The sequence below is a fragment of the Poecilia formosa genome, unplaced genomic scaffold, assembly GCF_000485575.1.
Source record: "Poecilia formosa unplaced genomic scaffold, Poecilia_formosa-5.1.2 Scaffold16, whole genome shotgun sequence".
Classification (NCBI taxonomy): Eukaryota; Metazoa; Chordata; class Actinopteri; order Cyprinodontiformes; family Poeciliidae; genus Poecilia; species Poecilia formosa.
In genome coordinates this window covers 3,807,917-3,830,817 of record NW_006799955.1, presented here as the reverse complement: position 1 = coordinate 3,830,817, position 22,901 = coordinate 3,807,917, and the positions used below count along the sequence as shown (strand labels likewise).

Genomic DNA, 22,901 nt, shown 5'->3' with positions numbered 1-22,901 from the left:
TTTTTGTTGCTGTTTGTTTTAGTTTTTATGTGCCACTCCAAGGCTATTGATCCCCCATCTGGCCATCCTTCACAAAACCTTCTGAAGGCACCCATGGTGATTGAAAGCTGAACTTTTAATTGTTGTATGGGTGAAAATAGGTTTCAGAAGAATCCTTTTAAAACATAGTTGGAGTTTTTGCCACATTCTTTTTTTTTATTTTTTTTATTTTATCAACCTCCTAAACGATGATGAACATAACGACACCTACAGACGTGACCCGCAGGACACAGTCAGCATTTTAATGGACATAATATCTTGGCTTCCTGCCACGGGAAGCGATGGGGGGGGCACAGTCCCCACAGATGGAGTAACTGAGAGACAGACTCCAAATTGGGCACCAGGGGAGGGTCAGCTCGGCTGGAGCCCGTTTCTCTGCTCCCTCAATCATCCAAATCGTTTTGAGCTTTATTCTTGGGACATTTCAGAGATTAGACAAGCGGTGAGTGTCAGCTTTCATCACTTCTATCAGAAAAGAAGAAGAAAAAAAAGAACTAAAGCCGCTCACATGCTGGATGATGACTCTAACTTCAATGATTCGTTTCGGATCATTTTCTGTTTATTAGTTTCTTAATCGACTCTGAAGTTTTAAGCTCTACGAGCAGGATGTGGTGCTTCCCAGTAGCGTGATTGGACGCGGTGGGGTATATGGCGTTCCTCCATTATTTGTAACCCAGCAACTGCCCCAGTGAATGACCAGTTGAACAAATCCTATTAATGACACCGCTCCAGATTCTCAGCAGCTCCGATGGGAAAACTCTGGTTTCGCTTTGGCTCAGCCACAGGTTTGTTCTTATCGTCTACGTATTGGTCTGAAATCAACAATTAGCTTCCGATATTTAAAAGAAGAATGCTCTTGTTTGAATAAGAGTTCTCTTTTGTGTTCCAGATATGGATTCTGACCATTATTTTGACACGCAGAGGTCTGGTGTGCGCACGCGCACCGCCGTGCCACCGCCCTCTACCTGAGAGGAGCACACCTGGAACCAACGAGACGGAAGTTTGTTGAAGTCAGAGAGAAAACTTTTGTCTTTTTTGAAAATTGAACTTTTTTTTGTGGGATTAAAGCAGCAAACAGATGATCTCCAGTTAGCGCAAAATGCCATATCCGTGGATTTTTAAAACTTCGTTAATGAACTGCCAAGCGTAAGCTTCAGTTCAGCGACTTGTGGTACGTGTTGTTTTGTTTGAAGGAATGCGAAATCACTTGTCATTCTGATACACAGATCTGAGACAATTCCGATTAAGAATTCGCAGATACTTGTTCCATTTGAACCATGTGCGGTTAATGTTTTGATGATAATTAAGTTGTGTTTGCTGTTTTTTTTTTTTATATATGTTAAAGTTCATATTGAACTGAAACTAATTTTACGCTGTTAAAAAAAACTTTAATCAGTAAAATTGGCGTAGCAGTTTACATTATCTATGGATGGACGTTTTTCCTGCTATACATTAGATAATTTAGGAGCTAAAACAAGTTAAATTCTACAAGAAATTGGATAAATTAAAACGACAGGGAAGGGCAAAGGGAGTGTTTTTTTTTCTCTTAAAACATAAAATATGATTGAATTATAGGCTAATATGTTTAATATTCAATCCAGCCACGGTAGCTTGTAACCTTCCCTGGCACAGCATGTGCCATTCATTTTGACTTTTGCACTGTCGTTAAATTATTGTGATTGGGCTATGAAATCATGTTTAAATTATGTCTTTAAAAGTAAATGGCTTGTACAGTTGAGGCCAAAATTATTTATGCCTCTGGCAGATTTGGGTTTAAAGTAATCATTTAATATTTTCAACTCATTACTTATGACTAAAAATGATATTAACTTAAAAAAAACAACAACAAAAAAACAATCACACCCCCAAATATGGGGGTATGATCAATTTTGAGTTTGACTGTAAAGGTGTGATGATGTCCAAGATGACAAAATTCAGTGCAATCTTAGGATACAAACAAACTTTGAAATAACACTGCAGTGTAGCACCAATACATAGTAAATAATGTGTAATTTGCATCTGATGGTTACTTCTCCAGGATTTTTCTCTCTTAATATTAAACACTGCATTTACTTTGTTAATGTGTGAGCATGTGTGTTTATTACAGCTGGATCTTCATCCACAACCAGCCACAGCCAAGAAAGAAGGATGAGTGTTTTTCGAAGAGTTCTCCGAAGACCGCTGCATCCACTTAAACTGGTCATAGTGACCATAGTGTTTGTCACATTTCTGTTTTTTATACAATGGGAAGTGGGGGCACAAAGCCAACAGGAGGATCCCTGGCTGAAGGAGATGGCAGTGAAGCGTGACAGCATGCTGGGAATGGTCATAGGGGCTGTCAATAACTTCAAGCAGGCAAAGCCAAAGATGCAGATCAAAGCCCCCGTACGGCAGCAGGATGAACCAGGGGGAGCCTCCTGCCTGCCGGGTCACTACACTGCTGCTGAGCTCAGGCCGGCTCTAGAGAGGCCACCCCAGAACCCTCTCTCTCCTGGAGCTGCTGGGAAACCTTTCCACACGGATTCACTCAGTCCGGAAGAACAGAAGGAGAAGGACAGGGGTGAAGAGAAGCACTGCTTCAACGTTTATGCAAGCGATCGCGTCTCCTTGAGCCGAGACCTGGGCGCAGACACAAGACCACCAGAGTATGTGGACATCTTTATAAACTTTTTTTAATGTAAACACAGTAATCCAACCCTACTTTCAAATCTAAATAACTTACTTCTATTTACTCTTAGTAGCAGAGGAAAATGTCTGGCCAAAACCACTGAGATGATTGTACTGACTAAGTTATTATTTCTGCATGCCGGTGTGATCTTGTGGCCGAGTTCAGATGAAAGTTGAAATCGAAGTATTTGATTGTAGTCACCACATATCACAGGCAGAAATGTCATCCATCTGAATTGCTAAATGGGTTGCATGTATTTGAACTACTGAGCAACATCTCCCCCATCCCAGCTTAAAGGTTGACAAATGCAGCTTAAGGAGACTCCCCACTGGCAACGTTCCACAGTTGTTGTAACCTCAATCTCTTAAGACTTTCAGGATAGTCACATCTTTTTTTTTTTTTTTCTCCATTGTCCTCCTTTTTGCAGATGCATCGAGCAAACCTTTAAGCGCTGTCCCCCCTTGCCGACCACCAGTGTGATTATTGTGTTTCACAACGAGGCGTGGAGCACTCTGCTGAGGACAGTTTACAGCGTCCTCCACACTTCCCCTGCAATTCTCCTCAAGGAGATCATCCTGGTGGACGACGCCAGTGTGGATGGTAAAAAAAAAAAATTAAATGGGACCCCTGTAAAGACCACTCTGCTGAGCTTTTGGGTTCATTACAGGTAGCATGCTGGGTGGGCAGTTCATAGGACAGCACTATACTCCTTCTGTGGCTTTTGATGTGGATAACAAATGAACTCAAGAGGCTGTTGGTGAATACTTTCTAAGGATTTAGCAGCGACTGGCCTCAGAAGAGATAACACAATGATATTGGTCAGATGTATTAAGAGACTAGCATACTGGGAAGTCTTATCCAAACATATGAGGTACTCTAAGTTTGCATCTTATCAGAGAGCTACTGTTTAGAAATGTATCGTCTATTTCTAATCTCCATTTTCTGTGAAGGACTGTATTGTCTGTGCCAATTTTAGCCAATTTTGATTTCTCTTCAGAAACTTGTAGAGCATTTGAAATATTTTTGCCTTGGCGTCTTGCGATGAGTGGTTTACATATTTGTCCCTTTCACAATTTAAATGGTAAATGGATTGGCATTACTAGCTTTAGACAGCCGCCTCTTTGTTTTCCTGGAAATGTAAACTCTTATCTTAATGGTGACATTTCCAATATGCTAATATTTACAGATCCAGCATGCTCCACTGCTGACAGCGGTTGTAAGCTCAAAGTGCTTAAACAGAGCAACCTAGCTGTGATACGCTTATCCTTCCTGGTATAAACTGAAAGTCTTGCCATCATTCTCTATCTTGCAGACAGCTTTTACTCAATTCAATCTTGTGCCCATTTGACAAAATGTTCCAGTCAAGGTATAAATGGATTTAATGTGGCAGAAGTAAAAAATGGCTGTGAGCAAAATGATCAGCACCAACCACAGTCTGACTTTGAGCACTAATAATGAACATTTATAGCTATAAATGTTGTTCCTGCAGTACCAACCTTCACACTGAAGACTGCTGTAGTTACCGTGGCATGGTAGTGCTTAGATATGGTGTATGCTTGTAAAAAGATCATGTAAAAAGATTTTTGAGTTTTGGTGAAGGTAAACACTCCTCTGATCCAATCACCAGGCCATTTTACAGTTCATTTCTAATTCCAATAGTTATTTTGAACTTTGCAGAAACAATTACCGTAATTTCTCATTCTCTGCATCTGTTCTTTGTATCCCAGTTTTCAACAGACTCCTTTAATTATAATCTTAAATTTTCAGATGTTTTGAAGGATGACCTGGATGAGTATCTGAAGAAGCTGAACATTGTCCGAGTAGTCCGTCAGCGAGAGAGGAAAGGACTCATAACCGCTCGCCTGCTGGGTGCCTCCGTGGCCACCGGTGACACCCTCACCTTTCTCGACGCCCATTGTTAGTCAACACCACTCACGTCACCAAACACTTAAACTATTCTACACACGCCCTTAACTATGCACTGTATTGTTCTTGAAAATGTTTGTGATTGTAGCGATGAATAATAATAGAGCTGTGACAGGCTGTCTTCTCTATGCATGCACTAACAGGTGAGTGTTTCCATGGGTGGCTGGAACCTCTGTTGGCAAGGATTGCTGAGAACTACACCGCCGTTGTGAGTCCTGACATAACAACTATTGACCTCAATACGTTTGAGTTCATGAAACCTTCCCCATATGGTCAGCACCACAATCGGGGGAACTTTGACTGGGGTCTCTCTTTTGGCTGGGAGACTCTACCCGATCATGAGAAGCAGAGGAGAAAGGATGAAACGTATCCCATAAAGTAAATACAATCTGTGACTCAATAGAGTATGTGACCAATGTGTTAATATTTAACCTCCTGTAATAAAATCCTTGTACGTTATAGGACTCCCACGTTTGCCGGTGGACTCTTTTCAATCTCTAAAGAATATTTTTACCATATTGGAAGCTATGATGAAAAAATGGAAATCTGGGGTGCTGAAAACATTGAGATGTCATTTAGGGTGAGATGTCACTTTGGTGTCATTTTCAGCATCAGCTTTCTTATTTATAACCGCCTTTGAGCCTAGGAGTTTTCCCAGTTTCCAGAAGGTGTCACGGGTGTGTCTAACTCTGCATCTGTTTCTGCTGGCTTTCATTAACTTGCAGGTGTGGCAGTGTGGTGGACAGCTGGAGATCATCCCATGTTCCGTAGTTGGTCATGTTTTCAGGACCAAAAGTCCACATACGTTCCCCAAGGGCACGCAGGTGATTGCACGGAATCAGGTACGACTGGCTGAGGTCTGGATGGACGAATACAAGGAGATCTTTTACCGCCGTAACCAGCAAGCTGCACAAATGGCCAAGAATGTAAGTGCCAGTTTTGCTGTTAATACGCTTCTGAAATTATGTCAATTAAATGTGCTTGTCTTGAAGGAGTAGCAAATTGCTCCTGAGGCTGTGTCTTGTGTTTCCACCACTTATGGCTGTGTATGAGTGTTTTCAAGACCACTTATTATCTCCCTCTTTAGACAAGCTTGAGCAAATCCCAGCTCCTGTCCTTGAAATGCTTACAACAAGCCTTAGATCTGATTATACGTTACTTAAGATGCTCTCATAGGGGAAAGCATGCCCTCTCCAGGAGAAAGGTTTAAGAGTTTAATTCTCTATACAAATTCTTTTAACATACACACAGATGCTTTCTATAGCATCTAGTACCGATGCTATCGAAAGAACATCGGTACTACTTCATGACAGACTCGTGGTGCTGGCTAACGTGCTCTTGAAGGGGTCATAAACATTTCTCTAAGGGCTTTACTTCACAAAAAGAGGTCAATCCAGTCCTGCAGATTTCAGACATGCTGTTGTCCACAACTCCTTAGGGTCCAGTGTGCTAAATTCTCTTTGCTGTATTAATAAAGAGCTCTTGTCATTATTTCCCTTTCACCCCTTTTCAATTCATTTAGTTTTTAAACAGGACTACAATACAGGTTCATGTGTTGTTTTGGAATGGACCAACACTACTTATTTAAGTTTGAATACAATTTCATGGCACATATTTTTAGATTTTATTCTTATCTGCAAGCACAAGTTTAAAAAGATTGGCCATCACTCATCTGATTTTTTTTATTTTTATTTTTTTTATTTCCACATGTTTTTATTTTCCCCATATTATTATATTATTATTGGTGGTTCAGTGTTACTTTGTCACCGGTTTCCAAACATGTGGCTTCCATCAAGTTCAAAATCATTCCTTAAAACAATGCAGTTTCCAAATGTCTAAATGACTGTACTGAAGTATGCCCGTATGCATCCATTATTATTTTGTTTTGCATTTTTTCACTCTTACAATTTTGAGAAATAAATGTTTTTCATGCCTTTGAAAACAAAGTTTATAGTTTGTTACTAGGGTGTCATTGTTTACTAGGGTGTAACTAATTTATTCCTTGCCAAGAGAGTGACTTTTTTTTCCTCACCCCCTCACCACAGCACAGCTGTGCAAATGTTATTGCAAAATTAAGAGGTTGCAGATTTAAACATTCTAAATATCTTATCCACTTTAAAGTGAATATGCCACAGTTTTTAGTTGAGGTAGGCCAGATACTAATACATTTTCAATTGTGCATGGCAGGTCTAGCATTAAAGACTTTTTGTATTTCTTCAGTACATACAAGATTCCACCTTTTTTTTTTTATCTTAAATGCATCAACAAACGGCATGTAAGCTGATGATATTTTTTTAACTTTTTTTTTTTTTGTGAAGAAAATCTGAAAGATTAGGGAGGCATTCTTTGATGCATAAAATCAGTTCCATTTTATCTTGAATTCTACTTCCATCAAGCTATGTTTAATACAGTGTAGTTATAACACTTTTATAAACTTAAGAGCAGGTCAGATCTTAGAAGAAACAGAAGATCAATGTCTTTCAGGAAATGGCTGATTGGTCTTTCTCTAATTTTTAGTAATGTATATAAACATTTATTTAGTTTTCCAATTATTTCAAATCTCTCTGTGTACTGATGAGACATGGGGCCAAGAGAGTGTCTTTAAATGTTGAAATCTTTAGCTACCCCCTAACTACTTTTGTTTTTTGTCTTTACGATAGAGAAATTTTGGGGATATTTCCAAACGTGTGGACCTCCGGGAGCGACTGCAGTGCAAAAGCTTCTCGTGGTATTTGAACAACGTTTATCCAGAAGTTTTTATGCCTGATCTAAACCCAGTCTTCTTTGGCTCGGTAAGATCACACTCTCTACCACCAGTTCTCCTCATTTCAGACCCCATAGCTCTGTCTAGCCACTATGAGTTTCCTCTTGGGATCTCTTTTTGGTACAAGTCAGTTCCAATTTAACACCACTAAAAGCACTTCAGAGGCTAAAGTTGTTTGAACAGCTTGTGCTGGATGTTAGTTTTTCATTTTGTTTCCTCTTGCTCACTCGCACTTTCCAATTTTTTCACTCCTTTTTTTCCTTCTGTAGGTAAAAAATGTGGGGAAAGACACATGTCTGGATGCTGGAGAGAACAACGAGGGTGGGAAACCGCTGATTATGTACCCATGTCATGGACTTGGTGGAAACCAGGTCAGTAAAAAAAAAAATTACTTTCTATCTGTCTTGTCAAAACCTCGGTGGGATTTCACCACCTTTTTTGATGGTGATTTAATTTTCCAACATTTCCTGCACCCCCAGTACTTTGAGTATTCCACACGTCACGAAATTAGACACAACATTCAGAAGGAGCTGTGTTTGCATGGGGCAGGGTTGGCTGTGACGCTGGAAGACTGCCAGTACAAAGGCATGAATACATTTGTAGGAACCCAACAAAAATGGGAGCTGAAGGATGTGAGTTTGCTCTTTTCCATTTGTTTCATTTCAGATTCGCTGGTTACCCTTTATGTTTGTAGCTGAGTAGTAATGTTATCCCCTCTTTCCTTAGAACCAGTTGCTCTACTTGCCAGGATTGAACATGTGTCTAACTGCCCATCATGAGAATCCATATTTGGCTCCGTGCAACCCCTCAGACCAATATCAACACTGGTCCTTCGTCTGAGTCTGCAAACCACTACTTTGCAAATGTCGACTTTGTATGCATGAAGCATACAAGGACACAAGTATCTCATAATGTATGCAGCTTTTTTTTATAGATTATAAACTACATTGAATTTTAATTTATTTTTTTATACATAAAAGGACTAATCTTTGCTATTGCTGCTGTTGGAAATTGTGGATTTTGGAAGAATACATCATGTGCCTCTGCTCCAAGAATTCATTCAGTTGCACATTAGACAAGTGCCTTTTATGTTTTAGATCACTTTGCAACCAAAGCATACACCAGATTATTAGCTAAAGCTGGCATATACTGCAACAAGATACACTGAGGATGTGCATGTCAATCTATACAGTAAAATTGGTGATTTAAAAAAAGTCCTAGTAAAGTGATGGACAGTATAAATAGGAAATGTCCATTTAAAAAGTGTCTCAGATCTAACATTTTTTTATTAGTCTTTATATGAAATTGGGCAATTTCATATAATAAAAAATAAAAATAAAAAATTACCCAGTCTTAAATAAAATTGGGTAATTTTTTTATGAAAACCATCTGGGGCTCAAGTAGTTTAAATCAAGATATACCAACTTTCCTTTTTTAAGACCTGTTTTATAATGCAATTGATTGTAAAAGGACCACTTGATTTGTTAACAGTGTGTCTGAAGATGTTTGAATATCAAAAGACAAAACTTACAGTAACTGCAATACAAACATAAGAGTAGTAAAACATCATGAGTGATTGAAATTTATTTTTAAAATCAGCTAAATATGTCAATTATTTGAGGGTTTATTCTTTAGTGATTATGAAGGGGAACTCTCAGTTTATTATAAGAAAATCCACTTAATTAAATGCCTCTGCAGGAGTGAACCTATGCATTTCTGGTGCAGGCACTAGTGTTTTGAGGGCTGTGAATGTTGCGTTGGGCTTTCAGATTGAACGTGGTGACTTTTCTGAAATGGCAAATGTTTTGTGTTCAGTGTACTTAAAGTCTGAAGATGTGATTATGAGATAAATAAATAGTTTTGGGTAAAGCTTGGTTCACTCACGCTTCCCTTCTGTGGTCAGCAGAGGGCACTTTTGCACCTACGAATGGCAAGCTTCTACAGTACAGACAATGTGCATTGAAAATGTTTCATAACATCACATTTTATAAAATGAATTTGAAAACATGTCAAAATACAACAACTGAAAGTTATGTAGGCTTTATGTACAGTTAAAAACATAATTTGGAAAAACAGAATGGACCATTTTGTGCAAATCCTATGCATTTCACCAAATATGAAGCAGAATTAAAGAAACCAGGCACATGAAGCGTTACAATTCACGTAAACTCGCATGAAACAAAAGACAATTTTAACATATCAAGTTACTTAATACAGACTTTTAGTAAACCACAATAAATACACGTCATTTAACCATTCGTAATAAATACTGAAAATTAAAACACAGTAATCCTAAGTGGGTGCAACGCCTTCAAGAACCTTCCCACACTGTACACTTTGGCACAATTTCTATGTATTATAGGTTTGTGTTGATGAAACTGATGACTTCAAAGTTATTTGGGGACTTTCTGGGAGATCCCATCTAATGAACAAAATGGTGACGATTGAATGCTAAACTCAGTAAATTTGAATGTATATTTAAGCTTGAAAATGGAGCACGTTCTTGTGTTTATGCATGAGCAAAGACTTAATGGACTTCGTTTGAGCTTTTCCATAATTAAGTTTCATTCTGTCAATGTTTACAAATGCCACTATGCACACATTTTAAATGAACAGGCTTTATGGCTAAAATGATTCAGTAGTTCAACTTTTAATGCTCATAAAATCAATCCTATTTAAAATTAGACTTTGATTGTCAACTCTGTGTAACCATTTACCTGAAGAACAAATCTGAATTCTGCAAAGCAACTGTAAATGAAAAGGTTATTCTATGCCGTTTTAAGAACTTCTTAAAAAGAAAAGCCCAATCATGCCTATTGAACCTCCTTTAGTTAATGTTACTGGAGCAACATAAAAAAACAACTTCCTCTTTAGACTGTAAGGTGTAATTTAATCATTTTAAATCAGCCTTTCGTTCCTTTGGTATTTAAAGAAGATCAACACTGAAACGGGAAGACTTTCACTAATGACTGTAGCATTTATAGACAGAAAAGAAATTGTTTCTCAACTAAAAGAATGTATGAATGTTTGATTGTACCAAATGGGTGTATGGACACTTGATAGACGGAGAGGGAAAAGGATAGAATGCACACTGTTTTTATTTGTTTTGAAAGATTATCGATGTAGAAAATGTGGACGAGCTCCATGGAACAGAATAGTCCTCACCTGCCAAAAAGTCTCTTTTGGAAATGGGATACCCCCTGGACGCTGAAACAACATGAATATTTTTTTAAGGAAAGGAACAACCATATAAAAAGGTTTGCAATGATCATGACCTATAGCTCGAGAAAGGAATCAACAGCCAAACCACTAAGGTGACTCAGTTGTTGAGCAAGGGGCTTCTCAGAGGAGAGGATGTGTTATTTGCATTCCATAAGTAATGTTGTTGCTCTTCTGCAGCTTTTGGCTGCATTTTTGCCTGCTTGTGCTCCCTCGATTTTGCACATGAGCAATGTTTACTATTGTAATCTACAAGCTAGAGCCGAAGGTACAAAATGGTATATGCCCTTTAAAAAAAAACTTTCTGTTGTCTTCAAGGAATCAAACATTTCCTGGATTATTTAAAAATAAACCAAAAATATAACTGCGGTAGCTGCAATTTTAATATACAATTGTTTTAAACATAAGATTTGGTCATTAATAACCAAAAACGTGCCACTGGACCCCAAATAAGACTAAGAGCAAAAATCATCAAAATGACATGACTGATCACTTGGATTTAAATGAATTCTGAAATCTTATGATTTTGAAGACATAAAAGAAGATAACTGGACATTATTAATACAACTTGTTTTGTAAATGGAGGCAATTTTTCCAATGAGTCCCAATCGGCATGCATATTTTTACGAAAACATTTACAATATATTTAAGGATACACTTATAATTCAGTCACAATAAATAAAACTGACTTTTTTTTTTTTGCACATACAGCAGACAGAAGTTCAATCTACAGTACAATATTTGCTTGAATACTTGAACTTGAGTTCTGCAAATACAAGCTACATTGCACAGCATGACATTAGTTGTGTTTGTATTGTTTTGTATTGTCTTGGAGCTGAGCACGAACACGGTAACGGAGAAACCTGCATTTGTCAACAGTACCACAAAAGTGTTTCCATCACAAACCTATGGCTTAAGAGTTATGGATGAAAAATGTAGTATTGTTTCGTACATTGCTCTGAAAGTAGTTTTCAAAAAAGGCAATGAAGATGTTCCATAAAAGTATGCCATAGTCGAGTTCAAGTGAGGATGTAATAATTAAAAGCTTGAGGCCTCTTAATTGGCTGTGACCTCAGGGCAATGGTCTGGTAAAGGGAGTTTCTTAGTATTGTTTGATAGTAAGGTTAAATCAGGATGTTCATTAGCACTTGATTCTTGGGGTGGCTGTTCTGCTGCCATACCTGTGACGCTGTTACTGCTGTAGGACTCCTGGCTGTTGTTGTTAAGGTAGTTTTGAAACTCTGTCTGGTTCCGGTTCTCACGCTGCTCCACAAACATGGCCTTGGACAGCACCTTGGTGTTTTGGTCGGGTGGGTAGCAGCACAAAGCGGCAGCCGGACCGCCCCCATTCAGATTACGGTGGTGACTGGTTGTGTACTCCTCCTCCGTATGATTAGAGTAGCCAGTGAATTCCCCAGAGGTCATGCTGAACGGTCCCTGGGCCAAATTTCCATTGGTTGCGCCGACCGTTTCTGGGAATGCTAGCGCCTCCCTGTAAGACTCACTGGGCCGACTGGCATGGACATTCGAGTCGGCACTGGAGCTCCCCAGCTGATAGTAGTCAGCGGAGGAAGAGTTCATTATGTAAGGGTTTCCATTTATACGGCTGTCATGACCCACGGAGCCGTCAGTGTAGCACATCACCGAGGACATTGGCACCACCTCAGTGTGAGAAACTGCTAGAGGCGTCATGTCAGCCTCATAATTCTCAGACTTCCCTGCAGGTTCCTCCTCGTCCTCCGAGTCGCTATTCGCAAAGCTTTGTGTGCTGGAATCAGACAACCCGCTACATACGCTGCTGCTGTCCTCCTCGTCTTCCTCGTCATCTTCGTTCTCCTCCTCCTCCTCTTCTTCTTCTTCTTCTTCTTCCTCATCCTCCTCGTCTTCATCATCCAGAGGCTCCTCCATCTCATCTACAGAGTGCAGGTGCATTGCAGCCGTCTGTGGGACAGCATCAGACAAAGAGTACTCCAACCTGTGCTGCGACTGCGTGAACAGGTTCCCGTTCCCCATGTCGCTGGTTTCCGCGCAGTAACCGTTGGCCTGGGAGGTTTGCTGCTGTTCGCGGCTCTTCTCCAGCTCCAGCTTCATGATGGTGTGCAGGAAATGAGTTCGAACGCGGATGGGATTAAACTCTACTCTTCCAGTTGAATTGCTGCAACCTTCTTTTGTGCAGCCGCATGGGAATGACATTCGATCCACCTGGGGAAAAATACAGCACTCTGTGATGCATGCCTTCTGTTAAATGATTTTTTTTTTCCTGTCCTTTAATGTTTTATCATCAGACAATGCATTTTTCTTTAAATAGACAGGACCCTTCACAAATATGGGCAAACAGGTGTATTTTATATTTGTTGTTTAGTGCACTAACATAATCTCTTGCTGAAAAATTAGGAGAAACTCAACCTCAAATGTAAAGTACCTAATTCAGTGGGAAGGTCGACCTACATTATGTAACAGCTGTTTTCAAAACCACAGTTGCCTTCATCTCCTTTTTTAACAGCACAGGACTGAATCTTCACTTTGGTCATTCCTTTGCATTATCTCTCATTTGTCCAGAATCCTGAGTTTAGACTCTTCTTTTAAACCTTTCCCAAATTGAAATTTAGGGCAAGGAATTAATTTTGTGCCTTTTTGTTTGTTTGGTCATATACTTCGAATCATTATCCAGTTGAAAGATCAAATGGAAACTTGTTTTTTGTTATCTGGAAGAGCCATTTCTGATTCCTTTCCAACAGATTGTTATCCAAAATCTTCAGAAATGTGTAAAAGATTGTTGCAAGAAAACACAATTTCAGGATTTGTCTCCCAGTAAGATCCCAAAAGCATTTAGCCAACTTAACATTTGTAACGGTAGGATGGACAAATGTTTTTGATCAAAACATCTAGTGGTACTTATGAAAGTTTAGTAACATTAAGTTTGCAACTTGCTTCTACAATTCTTTAAGTGAGCTATCAGAATTTTATTTACCTCATACCATCTTTACTATTTGTGACGAGAAGATTAAATCATGTCCTGGTCCAGCTCCATTTGCCATTGTTAATGCTTTTTTTTTATTATTTATTGATCAGACTGCACGTAAGGGCACGTTAAGTCATAAGCTTCAGTGTTGTAGTAATTTTCCAACTTTGAGTCAACATGTCTGCCTTGTTTTCTTTTCGATTTTGTAGAATGGCAAATCTAAATGCACGTATAATATTTATGTCAGAGGCAACATAAAGTCATGAGTTATTAGTGAAAGCTTTTTAACCCTCCTATCAGCTTTAAAAAAACTGAATTTCATTATGACTGTGAGATGGGAGCGTTTGGTAAAAACTAACTAAAATGTCTTAAGGTTGATTTTTCACCCTACTATTAAATACATTTTATGAAATTAAGTTAAACTTTTATACATTTTTTCACCGTGAGAATACGCCACTGCAATAAAAGACTTAATAATTGTTAAGAATTATTACATGCTTACAAGGTCTGTCAACACATGTGTAAAGACTCTGTGTAAAATATGTATTTTGTGGAATCTACCTGACACTTGATCCCTGCAATGCTGCAAGCACACGTCTCAGGGTCACAGAAGAGCCTGCAGTCGCAGCCACAGTCTTCTCTGGACATGCGAATGGCTCTAAGCTCGTGCTTCTCCTCCACGTCAATCTTCTTCACGCCGGAGGAGCGTAGCAGTGCCCGGCGCTTTTTAGTAGTAAGAGGCTGCAAAAAGAAGTACTCGTCCACCTCTGTGTTGTCAAGATCAATGTCGTCATCTGAGATGTCTTCTGCTGTGAGCGTGTTGGCCTCTTCCGACTCCACTGTGCCATTCTTGGTCAGCTGAAAAACGAGATCGGAGCACGTCCAGGCACTTTAAGTATCAACTGTTTACCTAACGCCTCCATGTTACTTTGAAGATTTAGTTTCGTTTAATAGCTCTAATTGTAATTTTTTGATGGGCAACTCTGCAAACAATTAGGATGTAACAAGCTAAGTCAACACTTTATATTTTTAAGAAATATGTTAGAATTAAATTGCTATCACAAAACTAAATACAACAAATTGCCTTAAATCCTCAGACCAACGACTTCTGTCTGCTGAACAATATATTACAGGCATTTATAGACTGAACTGTTTTATTTCTAATTGACCCATAAGAAGCTTTTACCTTTAGCTTTATTGAGTTGAGTTTCTCTTCCTTCAAGTGATCTTTGAGCATATCTCTGTGGATCCTCTCCTGCTCCAAGGCAAACTCTCCAAGGGAGTATTGTCTGACCCAGCTGTGCCTGTTGGACATGCCCAGAGTGCTGCCGCCCTGGCTGGGCACACTGGTGAAGCCCTGCCGCCGGCTGAAGTAGTACACGGTCACATTCTCAAAATGCACCCTTCTTGCCCGCAGGCGCTTCTCCCGCTTCAAGATCGAGTCGGCTAAAAAGGAAAACGGTGGTAACAAAAAGAAATTATGAAAAGAAAACCAAATAAATTGTAAACTATATGTAGAGCATGTAGTGCAGTAATTTGTAGCAGAAGAATCATTGATGCCAAATCTAAACACAGTGTCAAACATTGACGAGCACTACTTTGTTCTGATTGTTTATAAGCCGTCTCATAAGAACGCCGCGATAGCTGTGAAAAATGTGTCAATATAAACTGCCACATAGAGTTTATATTGCAGGAATTCTTAAGTTTAATGGGGGGCTTTTTCTCGCCGTTTTTAACGCCACTTTGGACTCCTCCGCTTGACGGGCATTTCCGGTGAGTCTTTTTATAGAGTTCTACAAGGGGGAGGTGCAAGGAGGAGGACGATTTAGGAGCATAAATTATCCGCATGGCCCAAGGAGCAGAGCAGAGCAGAGCTCGTTCACTCAGAAGCAGCCTTCCCAATGTTCAACCACCAACCCCCCTCCTTCAGAGAGAAAGGACAAATAGAAACCATCTGGTTGCTGCAGCTCTCCGTCTCATACAAGGAGGACAATGCTTTTCATTACAGATGTAAACTGTCATACCTTCCAGAGGAGAGGCACAACAAAATCAGGTAAAAGGAACCTTTTTTGAACCTTGTTGTGGTGGAGATTTTGAGCTATTTTTCTAAAAGCCTAATTACATCTTAGGTGCAAATCGTTTTTTTGCACACAAGCATTCCTTACGCTGTTGAAGGCTTTGTCACCTTTGACCTGACTGTTCCTCAAACAAGCTGCAGATGTGTTTTTTTTTGTTTTTTTTTCCCCACTCTATATCATCAGAACAAGAAAACATGGAAATTAAAACAGTCAAATCAGTCAACTGCTGACATTAAGCAGATCCCCACCAACCAGAGGCTGCAGAGGGAAAGTCTACACTTATATCCCCATAACTTTTATCTCCATTATGTAGATCTAATGCCAAATTTTTATTCAGTTAGAAAAAAAATTGGCAGTTTTTTAATTTCTTTTTGGCTCTTTAGAGATGCACTCAGAAATTAATTTCACCACTTGATCTTTACAAATAGTGATTGTGCCAAACATAAATGTGAAACAAGAGAGAGTGATACTTTCAGCAAATAACAGGAAGGTCCTCTATCTATTTGGGGAAATGCTGAATTTGAAAATGTTGGCAATCTTTTGGAAATCGGAGCTAAGGAAAAGGTAATCCCACATGAGCAAATATACACAGAAATTGCTGTTCTTGTAATACAAGCCAGTAAGATGCAAAATAAAGCTTAAACATCCACTTTATGTAGTGTTAAAATGACAGCATAACACTTTTTTTATAACAGATGAGTTTCTCACACAGTAGCAGTAAATCATCTCTATTTGTAACTTAAATAATTGATGACACACAGCGAGAAGCCTAGAAAAAAACGTATGGAATGTTTTATAGCTTCTGATTATATAGTTGTTCAAGAGAAATTGTAAATTGGCCACAAATCTCTGATCAATGAATCTCTACATTTGTCAAGTCATTTTTGACACACAGAGACAAATACTGCTTTGATTAATTTGGATGTTTTGTTTAAAAAAAAAAAAAGAAATCCCATTCCTTTTTCTTCAAAGGATCAATTATTTACTGAAAATAATCTCATCACATGGACACTATCTCGTATTAGAATTGACTTTCTTTACAGCCTTTGAAACTGATATAACTTGAAGACAGACCGTTTTTTACATTTTAAATCAAAGTCAAATCAATCCAAGAATCACAGCAGAGTGCATCAGCAGTAGGCCTGTTTCTGAGACATCTCTATTGTATAAAGCTTCTTCACATCCCAGCTGCAATTGCCTTTATTTTTGATAAGCTGAAGGAACAACATCTGCAGATTGTTACGGCATTCTGAAAAGTAATCAAACTCTAAATGTTATCTTCTAAACTACAATTGATTCGTGTGGACTAACGGAAAATGATCAGTGACTTTTGGACAAAAATAACTGCTGTTTAAAACAAAAGGAATTTAATTCTGCTTTTATTCATTTTCAATAGCTCAAAAATATATATTTTTTCTGATATTTTCATTGTTGAATAAGCATGACTATTAGAAGTTCTTAATGTCAAACATGTTGCTGACAGGTGTTTTAATGCAGCAGTGAATTAAGGGAACCACATACTTCCAATGCAAAGCTTTACTCCAACAACAGCTATGTGATTATAAATGACTTATTTGATTTTCAGTTGTCCAGCTAACAAGCACGTGATTTATGTGCCAGAACAGAGAAATTCAATTTGACTTTAGAGCAATATGTGAGATATTGTGACAAAGGAGGACATGCACAGGATGTGAAAATTCATGATTTGATTTCTGAAGAAATTAAGAACATTTTTAAACTATGTGGTTTGAGGCTGCTTGCCTCTGTTTTCAATTACTGCAAAGTAATTTTGTTTCCTCCACTAAATTAAGATGAAACATCTATCAGCATGTTAGTACGGTTCTTAAAAATCAAAAAGGAGAGTTGTCAACGAGATAGCCTATTGATCTTTGCAGTAATATATATTTTTAGCAATATTATTATTATTATTATTATTATTATTATTATTATTATTACGGTATTACAATAATAGCAACCGTTGTAAATTCCATCTAACAAATTAGCTACTAATCCAAAATATTGGTAAATCATGCAATGGTGACAGTCTATGAAATATTAAGTTGAAGTGTTTATTTGCAATGCACCTTTGATTAATCAGCCGAGTGAACTGCTTGCATTTAGTCAAGTTTGGAAACGTGCTCAGAGTTAATTTATGTAAATACTGTACTTTTGCACAGTTTGGAGTGTTACTCCAAACTATAACATCAGTTTTTGAGGTTTGCTAATATCATGTAATTCTTCTTTATTAACACCTGACCAATCACTTTTTTTTTCTTGTCCATCCCATTATCTCTAGTGACCTTTTAACACTTAAGACTTGTTTTATTTAGCATGTCCAAGAAACTAATTGATTCACGGACCTTATCTTAGTAAATACCACCACAGAATTCATTTGCAGTCCTCACTATGACATTTCTACAGGATTCGTCTCTAAATTGGCTCAAAGTAGGACTACTTCATTCAAAAGATATGCTGTTTGTGTACCTCTTCACCAACATTTTTCTAAGTATTATACAGTCTGTGTAAAGCATGAGCACACAAAACTCGAGATCAGCTCATTCATCTGCTTAGGCCTGTAAGCTGATGCTGCTCCTAATGAGCGAGGCTGGCTGTGCATGCTTCCTCTTCATCATCAGCACCAGTCTCCTCACAGCACAGCCACAGCTCTATATCCACAAACGTTGGCTCATTTGAATATGCGTAGATTGATGTTTAACCTGCATCTTGTAATACCTGTGAGCTACTACATTAGTTTGGTTGTGAGAATCCCACCAATTTTAATGAAAAAAATATATATATATTTTAGCATTATTTTTTTTCCTGATAGGAAAAGATAATTTTGCTGTCAGTAGAACAACAGAAATGGGAGGATGTATTTAAAAGAATCAAACTCACGGGTGAAAGGACCTGACGTTGAGGGGTTAACGCTGTCGCTGCTATCCCCACTCTCACTGCAGGAGACCTCATCATCAGACTCCCGTACAGAGGAGCATGGGGAGGAGGAGGCTTCCACCTCCTCAAATTTTCTCTTCAGTATTCCGCTCATGGCCTGCCGCATCTGCACCTGAACGCGAGACACAGCAAAAGGGGGCTGCATGTTATTTAATACCCGGTTTAGGACCTTCATAATCCTCAACTCACTCAATTAGCCACCAACCCAGACTGCCCCCACCCCCAGCTCCTACCTTCACCCATCCACGCATGCACGCGTGCATGCATGCACACACACACACACACATCCAGTCTTGCTTGCTGATATCCCAGCTTCCCGGGGTCATTGATCACCTTGGCACGAAGGAGCAGAGGGGAAATAGTAAAGCTGCTAATTACAAACTACATCTTCCCCACAGGAAGTTAATTCTCCTTTTTGATTGAGAGGTTCAGGGTAAAAAAGAGAGAGACTGGATCTATTCACCTTCCACTGGTGACCATCAGAATTAAGTTTAAAACACAATGCTAGGTTCAAATCTTAGAAATACTGCATAATATGAGTATATTGTTTATGTTTCATATGAACTGAAAAGACATTTAATACGTACATGGATACATGTCATTCTCAGTGTCAATTCTGAATTGATTGGTAGATGTGTGCTCGTGTTTGTTTCCCATACAGTGTGAAACAAAATCTTCAAAAAACAATCCAATTAAATGTGACTAATGTATTTATGTGATTTAAAAAAAAAAATCTATGACTAAAGTAGCACAAATAGCATCAATTTGAGTAAATACATCTGCACTGTATGTTGTTGCATCCCTTATATAAAATGATTATATAAGGGTTTCTTAACTGTTTGGTAAAAATTTCCATCTGCAGTTGCTGGTGAAATCAACATTTTACTTCTACACTGTCATGTTGCGCACTTTTGTTTTCAACTTGTATGTAAATGCAATGAATCCAAGGTCCCTTGGTGTTTTTACCCACGCTTATGACACCAGGCGAAGCTTATTACTGTCCATGTGCATACCCCGTTATAGGAAAATTACAGCAGCCGGAGTGCCAGCACTATTTTCATACCATATTTGCCATGTGCACACTCTGGGAAAAAAAAAAACAAACTGCTTTTCTCAATTCAAATGTTTGTCATTGGCACGTCATGCAAAGGATTTTGTAGCAGACTACGTCAATGTCAACCAAGAGTCCATTAGCTCCCCTGACTGATGATGCAATTAGACAAATAAACAAGAATAGGCTCATCAGTCAAATACACCAAAACTAATTACTGTCACATTTAATCTGCCTCTAATACTACTGCGTGGCAGACATCAAACAGTGCACCATTTTCAATTTTGTTTTGTTTTTTTTTTCCTTCCAAAGCATTCAGACAGAAAGCTCAATCCTTACACAGCTTGCATAATATATGCAACTGTATGAATGTAGTCATTAAATATAATAAATATTTAGGCTTTGTTTTCACTGTTTTAACAGTAATAATTGCATTTTTAAATCACAGAACTGTGCTGCAGAGGTACAGCGAGCCTCGCAATGACTGGCAGCTTCTCCCTGGTTGCTTTCTCTCTCGCCCTCTCTCTCAGAACCTGGAATCAGTAGAGACGGCGTGCATCTTCAGCCAGTCTCCGCTCTGTCTATCTGCCAGAGCAGCTTGTGGGGGAGTTCCATTCACAGACAGCCTCGCTGTTTCATCTGGGCTCTGCTATCAAGTCATTACAGATGCAAATTCGGTCGGTAAGACATGCTGCCTGAGAGAGAATAAGAGAGAGAGGGGTGCAACCCGGAGAGGGAGGACTGGCTCTGCCAGCCAGAGGGTCATTGTTCCCTGGAGGCTGCTGTGGCATGGCACGGCCAGCATTTGGAGAACCTCCAGAGTCAACGGCTTTACCTACAACCAAGGAATGTGAGGCAAGAAAGTCAGTCAGGGTAACCTCACTGGGTAAATCTCTCTTCATGAAGAATTTATAATAATTTGGATATGAAACAGACAGCGTTATCCTGAACTAGATGCAGTTTATTCTCAGCCCATGGATACAGCTGAAAAGAAAATGAACCTCTTGCTTCTGAATGAGAAACACAGGAGAGATTAATGACAGATTAAATAGCTTATTACATAATTCTAAAAAAAAAAAAAAAAAATCTGACTTATAAAAGCTTTTGATCTCACATGGGAAAAAAATGAATTGCTTTCACTAGCCACTTCACACCTTGGCAAGCACTAGTGGAAATTTCCAACAGAGATGACCTGTGCAAATTCTAGCCCATTTTGTACTCGGGGGTCTTAATTAGATACCATTGTTGGAAGCGTGTTTTTGTGCTTAGCCCTCAGCTAATGCTGCGCTCAGGCTTTGATATCAAAAGTGGTTTCCATGGAGATTCTAATGTACTCTCACAAATAGTGCCTGCCCATATGGTCCCTGCTTCCTGTGCTACATACCCTGTGTGAGGGACTCTTAGCAATAAAGAGCAGCCCATACGACCGACCCCTCCTGGTTTCATCTGCATTCTATTGTGCCAGTATGAAAACTTCAGTGCGGATGACATCATAAACCACAGAGCTGTGGGTGGTCCAAGGTGAACCTCTTCAATCATGGCTAAATAAAAACCAGAGATTGTTGCGCTTCTCCAACAGCCCTTTCTTTGTCTCCACCGCATTTCCACTGATCATAGCTGGGCAAGCACACACTCTTCTCAATCCCAAACAAATTAATGGAGCAAAAAAAAAATAAATAAAAACATGCTTGGAAAAGCCCCTCCCTGTGTTTGCCTCTATTTGAACACACACTCAGCCAGACATAAACTCTCATCCTTAATCAACAGTGCTCCCAGTTCTCCAGCACACTTTCATCACAAATGTATTTTGTTTCTCTTCATCATTCACAAAGTTGACAGAGAAAGGCTCACAACACTCATCCAGAGTGACGCCAACAAGCCTAAGGGATCTGGAGCAAGTCATGACACATCAATCCTACTGTGACCACTTCTATGTGTGTGTCTAGGTGTGTGCGCGCGTGTGTGTGTGTGTGTGTGTGAGCCCTCACAGGAACAACTGACCTGTATCCACTGGCCGAGTGTGACTCCTCTCACCTCTTCTCACAGCGCTACAACCACCCAGTCACAAATGTGGCCACTCAGAGAAGGTGAAACATGATGAATGGAGAGATTCTCATTTTGTCTCAGCCCACTGACTTGCAGCGACCCCTGAGCTTCACGGGCATGAGCGAGGGAGAAAAAGGGAGAGCAGAGAGTGCAGGAGGTTGAGGGAGACGAGTAATTTTCCAGCTCTGCCTGCGTTGTCGGTAACATATGCTTTATTGTTGCGAGACGACACTCTTTCTCACTTCAACTGCCTCTTCTGTCACTGTGTTGCACTCTCCCTTCGCTTTCTATCTTTGGCCGCACAAAGGCTCATTAGCTGCAGCCGGGCTGAAAGGCAGGAGCCTGACTGGAGCAGAGAGTGGAGCAGGGAGCAGAGGCAGCCTGTGAGATCACATGGGTGGGATGTCTGAGAGACAGAGAAAGAGAGAGAGAGAGAGAAAGAGAGAGAGAGAGAGAGAGAGAGAGAGAGAGGCAGAGTCAGGCATGCTTCTGCCACTGCTGTCTGCAGATATTTTTACCGACACGGGGAGGGAGGAGGACCAGGAGGAGAGCAAGGAAGGAGAGTTATTGGTGTGTGGGGTGGAGGGAGCAAAATGTTAAAGAAACTGATGAGGGGAGGTGTGTGTGAAAATGGGGCAAGGAGTTTAAATGGGAAATGCACAGATGAGGGGATTTAGTTGGGAATAGTAAAGGTAAGGAGGGAGTAATAGTAAGTGTGGTTGGATAGATGAAAAGAAAAAAAAAAACATCTGATGCCAAAAACATCTTTGAGAAAAGAAGAGAGGGTGGGGTCTCCAAAAAACAAGAACCCTTCCAGTCTCTTTTGATCCCAGCCTAAATCAAATCCGCCAACAAAACACACACTGGTCCAAATGCAAACAGCCTTCTACAAAAAAATGTTTTCTGCACAAACACCGTCTAGCTGGAAGAGATTGACAAGCAAATGTCAGCGTAAACCACTTCATCCACAGGAAATAGGATTTGTCTGCACCAGAGTGCATGTGCTCCTGATGCTTCCTATGCCAGGAAGTTCTCCTGAAGAGTTAGTGGGGCCCCCAGTTGTTGCAGTCAAAGAGCCACAATTCCTTTCTTGCACTCAGATGGATCGTATGTCAACATAAAAGGTCCAGCACTTCCTCTTTCAGGATAGAATTAAGCTTAGACATTTTTTCGCCCCCTCTTATAGAGAGTCCTGA

General features: G+C 39.5%; 2 protein-coding genes across 2 annotated transcripts; one reads left to right on the top strand and one right to left on the bottom strand.

Annotated features, from left to right (window-relative positions):
- Positions 1 to 374: 374 nt before the first annotated feature.
- LOC103134357 (polypeptide N-acetylgalactosaminyltransferase 3-like) lies at positions 375 to 10,906 on the top strand. Its single transcript, XM_007546574.2, has 12 exons — positions 375 to 824; positions 929 to 1,210; positions 2,147 to 2,684; positions 3,135 to 3,307; positions 4,475 to 4,624; positions 4,777 to 5,011; positions 5,096 to 5,213; positions 5,359 to 5,559; positions 7,294 to 7,425; positions 7,667 to 7,768; positions 7,877 to 8,029; positions 8,124 to 10,906. Exons 3-12 carry the CDS (start codon positions 2,188 to 2,190, stop codon positions 8,235 to 8,237), a joined length of 1,875 nt encoding a protein of 624 aa, XP_007546636.1. The 5' UTR covers positions 375 to 824; positions 929 to 1,210; positions 2,147 to 2,187; the 3' UTR covers positions 8,238 to 10,906.
- LOC103134358 (cysteine/serine-rich nuclear protein 3-like) lies at positions 10,863 to 22,114 on the bottom strand. The gene is made up of 5 exons (XM_007546575.2): positions 21,661 to 22,114; positions 18,552 to 18,720; positions 14,765 to 15,024; positions 14,140 to 14,436; positions 10,863 to 12,818 (listed from the first exon to the last, which is right to left on the bottom strand). The coding sequence occupies exons 2-5, from the start codon at positions 18,712 to 18,714 to the stop codon at positions 11,673 to 11,675; spliced, it is 1,866 nt and encodes a 621-aa protein (XP_007546637.1). The 5' UTR covers positions 18,715 to 18,720; positions 21,661 to 22,114; the 3' UTR covers positions 10,863 to 11,672.
- Between the last annotated feature and the right edge of the window lie 787 nt (positions 22,115 to 22,901).